The 2,793-nt window shown below is 60.2% G+C and overlaps 3 protein-coding genes across 3 annotated transcripts in view; 1 reads left to right on the plus strand and 2 right to left on the minus strand.

Annotated features, from left to right (window-relative positions):
* Positions 1-1,112, minus strand: LOC125503066 (the record flags this gene model as incomplete). The annotated part of the gene is given in 3 exon segments (XM_048662811.1): positions 1-178; positions 235-318; positions 788-1,112. Coding segments are annotated over 3 exon segments (380 nt in total), but the record flags the coding sequence as incomplete, so codon positions are not given.
* A 348-nt stretch (positions 1,113-1,460) lies between these two features.
* LOC109542433 (active regulator of SIRT1-like) lies at positions 1,461-2,174 on the plus strand. The gene is made up of 2 exons (XM_019911659.2): positions 1,461-1,784; positions 1,843-2,174. Exons 1-2 carry the CDS (start codon positions 1,527-1,529, stop codon positions 1,966-1,968), a joined length of 384 nt encoding a protein of 127 aa, XP_019767218.2. The 5' UTR covers positions 1,461-1,526; the 3' UTR covers positions 1,969-2,174.
* A 40-nt stretch (positions 2,175-2,214) lies between these two features.
* Positions 2,215-2,793, minus strand: part of LOC109542501 (protein virilizer) — a 2,992-nt gene continuing 2,413 nt past the window's right edge. Inside the window, exons 5-7 of the mRNA XM_048663061.1 lie at positions 2,642-2,771; positions 2,432-2,587; positions 2,215-2,381 (exon numbers count right to left, since the gene is read on the minus strand). Of these exons, the coding sequence (XP_048519018.1) occupies positions 2,215-2,381; positions 2,432-2,587; positions 2,642-2,771 (453 nt within the window). The remainder of the gene's footprint in view (positions 2,382-2,431; positions 2,588-2,641; positions 2,772-2,793) is intronic.

Genomic DNA, 2,793 nt, shown 5'->3' on the forward strand with positions numbered 1-2,793 from the left:
TGGTCGCCCTTGGCGCGCACCTTGCGCTTAGCGCCGTTGGCGCCCGGGGGCGCGTCGTCCCTGAAGGCGCCGTTCTCGATGCCGTTGCACTCGGGCGCGGGGCGCAGCGCCTCGGACTCCGCCAGGCACGTGTCGGTTTCCGCGTCGTAGTAGCGAAAGCACAGCAGCTGTTCGCAGTCTGCGAACGCAAAAAGTGAGTTTCTCGGGAAATGGGGGCGCCATCGGGGCACTTACCGGGCGCGTCCAGTAGCCACATGGCGCTGCGCTCGGCCCCTTTCACTGGTTGCCGGGCGACGCATTCACTCGCACTGGCGCTGCCTGCAAGCGCAAAACAAAAGCGGATCAGTGACGTAGCCGCCAGCCGCATTCCTACGCTAATTGACATCCTTCCGGTCATTCCGATGCATATGAGGCTGGACCGGATGTGCGCCTTCGCGCCCAATCCGGCATCAAGGCCCCCGCCGATTACCTTCAAGCTTGTCCTGCGGTTGCCCTAGAAACACTGAACAAACAAACAAGCGCACGCCCACTACGACTGCACATTTACTACTACTGCGGCTGGCATGAATGAATCCAGATGCGGCAGCGGGGGGTTCATTCATAACTTTCCGGCCCACTATGATCGGAGACACGCGCCGATAGACTTGGCAACGTCTGGTTCCGGTCTCCTCGGCCCCCCCCTAGTCGAATGTGCAAACGTGATCCTGCTATTAAGCAGCATCGATTGGGGAGTTTTTTGAATGGGAATGGGGAAGTCGCACTGGTGGAGCAAAAGGGGGCAACTTACCGAGAGGGCAGAGGGCGACAAAGTCGCCCTCCTTGCCGTCGCCCGCTTGCCATTGGAGCTGCCAGCCGCCCTCGGGGGTGCGGGTGGCGCTCAGCCAACAGCCCAGGGCCCCTTCCATAGTGGGCGACGCCTGCAGGGGGGCGGTCCCCCCATGCGCGCACTGGCGCCCCTTGGAGCCCCCGCGGGGGTGATTGACGCGGCGCAGCCCCAAACAGGGCCGAAACGGGGCGCTGCACACAAACACAACAACACTCCGATGACAGCTGTTTGCGCGCTTTTGACACTTGGCCCGGTCGACTGAGTTGCCAGTTTTCTCTGATTGCTAGTGGCCAATGTTGCGCCAACCCTGCCAATGCTCTCAGTAGAGTAGTCTATGCAGTGATGCCCTGCTAGGGAGTTTTTCCCTAGTTCTACCGATTTCTCAGGCAGGAAACGGGATTTGTGAAAAGCATCTAGAATTTTTTTAAATTTTTCGTTTATTGTCGATATAAATATGAAAATAAGTAACAATACAACTTGACGCAAAATTATGAGATGCATTTTTTCAAGAAAGGAAGTTGGCAGGTCGACGCCTTTTGGAGAGTTTATGGGATTTTTTCTTTCGAAATTGTGGTGCCCGCTGCGCCCTGTTGCCACACATCAGCTAGCCGCGTCCTCAACAAGTAGCTAACCTCTAAACCTTGTCAACACAACCTTTGTTTTTGTCAATAATCAAAACAGTCCGGGTGTGCGTAGCGTGATGAGTGCAGCCCTAGTGCGCCAAGCGTTGGGCCTGGTCGATCGTGACAGTGACACTTTAGGCGCCCCCTCTTCCAAGCGGCAGCCCCTTTCAGGCGTCTCCAAGTCCCGTAGGAAGCGCAAACAGGCCCGTTTCACTGTGGAGGAGGCGCGAGGCGCCTCCCAGCCCCCCAAGGACGTGCTGCAGACCAATCTACGCAAGCTGGAGCTGATCAAGAAGCACAGTCGAGTGGTGCTGAACGAACGAGCCACCAAGAACGTAAGTAGTGCTGTTAGTTAGTGCTGGAACCCTGTAGACTGACCAGTGCCGGTTGCAGATAATCGAGCGCGCGGTGAGCCGGAGGCCCCTTTCGACGCCCCCAGTAGACCCGCGGGACGGCGCCACCGCCTTCACTGAGGAGGACTTCCAGAAGTTCGAAGCCGAGTACATGCAGGAGGACTGATGGCGCTCCGCCATCGCACGCTGGGGCTGCTCTGGTTGACCGTCAGCTGCACCCTTTTAGCGTATCTTCTCCTGGCGCTGATGCTGCCGCAGGCCCCGGGCGGGGCCCGCTGGGCCCCGCCAGGGCTCCTCATGCAGGCCTGCGGCGCTTTCGGACTGCTCCTGGTGGGGGGGCTCGCCCTCTTCACCACCCAGATGTTAGTGGGAGGCACTCAATAAATTAGTTTTCAAAAAATCAAGTTTATTTCTAGAAATAGGGACCGTGCAGGGTGCCGGCGCCCCGATTGGGGCCCGCCCACCAGGCCATGTGGCGGCTGTACTGGACGCTGCGCTCCGCGGGCACAAAAGCGCGCCCTCTAGTGCCGCGCGCCATCCGCGACGACGCCAAAATCTCCCTGCTCAGCTTGTTGTAACCTGCAAAGGGGCGTGTCAGTGACAGGGGCGTGGCCAGGGCGACCGCCTACCTGTCGGGCCAGTGGGCTGCGCCCCGCACGTTTCCAGGGCGACGAAGTCGTCGACGTGCAGCGACGGCGGGCGCGACGTGTTTGGGGGGCGGGACCGGAACAGGTCTGGGCGCTGGGGGGCGGTGCGGGGGAACCCCCGTGGGCGCATCGGCGTAACTAAACCAAAATGGGCGTTCTGAGAGTGAAGCAAGCGGCAAAACGGGAACTTACTGAAGGGCTTGCGCGCCCGGTTGCGCTCCTCCTCGGCGTGCTTGGCCGCCTTGTCGCTGGGGGGCGGGTCGGTGCGCGAGATGCGGCACAGCTTCTCCACGCCCTTGATCAGGTTGTACTCGGGCGGCAACTGGCGGCAGATTTCGAACAAG

This window comes from Dendroctonus ponderosae, unplaced genomic scaffold, assembly GCF_020466585.1.
Source record: "Dendroctonus ponderosae isolate FM_Combo_2020 unplaced genomic scaffold, Dpon_F_20191213v2 Dpon_F_20191213_12, whole genome shotgun sequence".
Taxonomy (NCBI): Eukaryota; Metazoa; Arthropoda; class Insecta; order Coleoptera; family Curculionidae; genus Dendroctonus; species Dendroctonus ponderosae.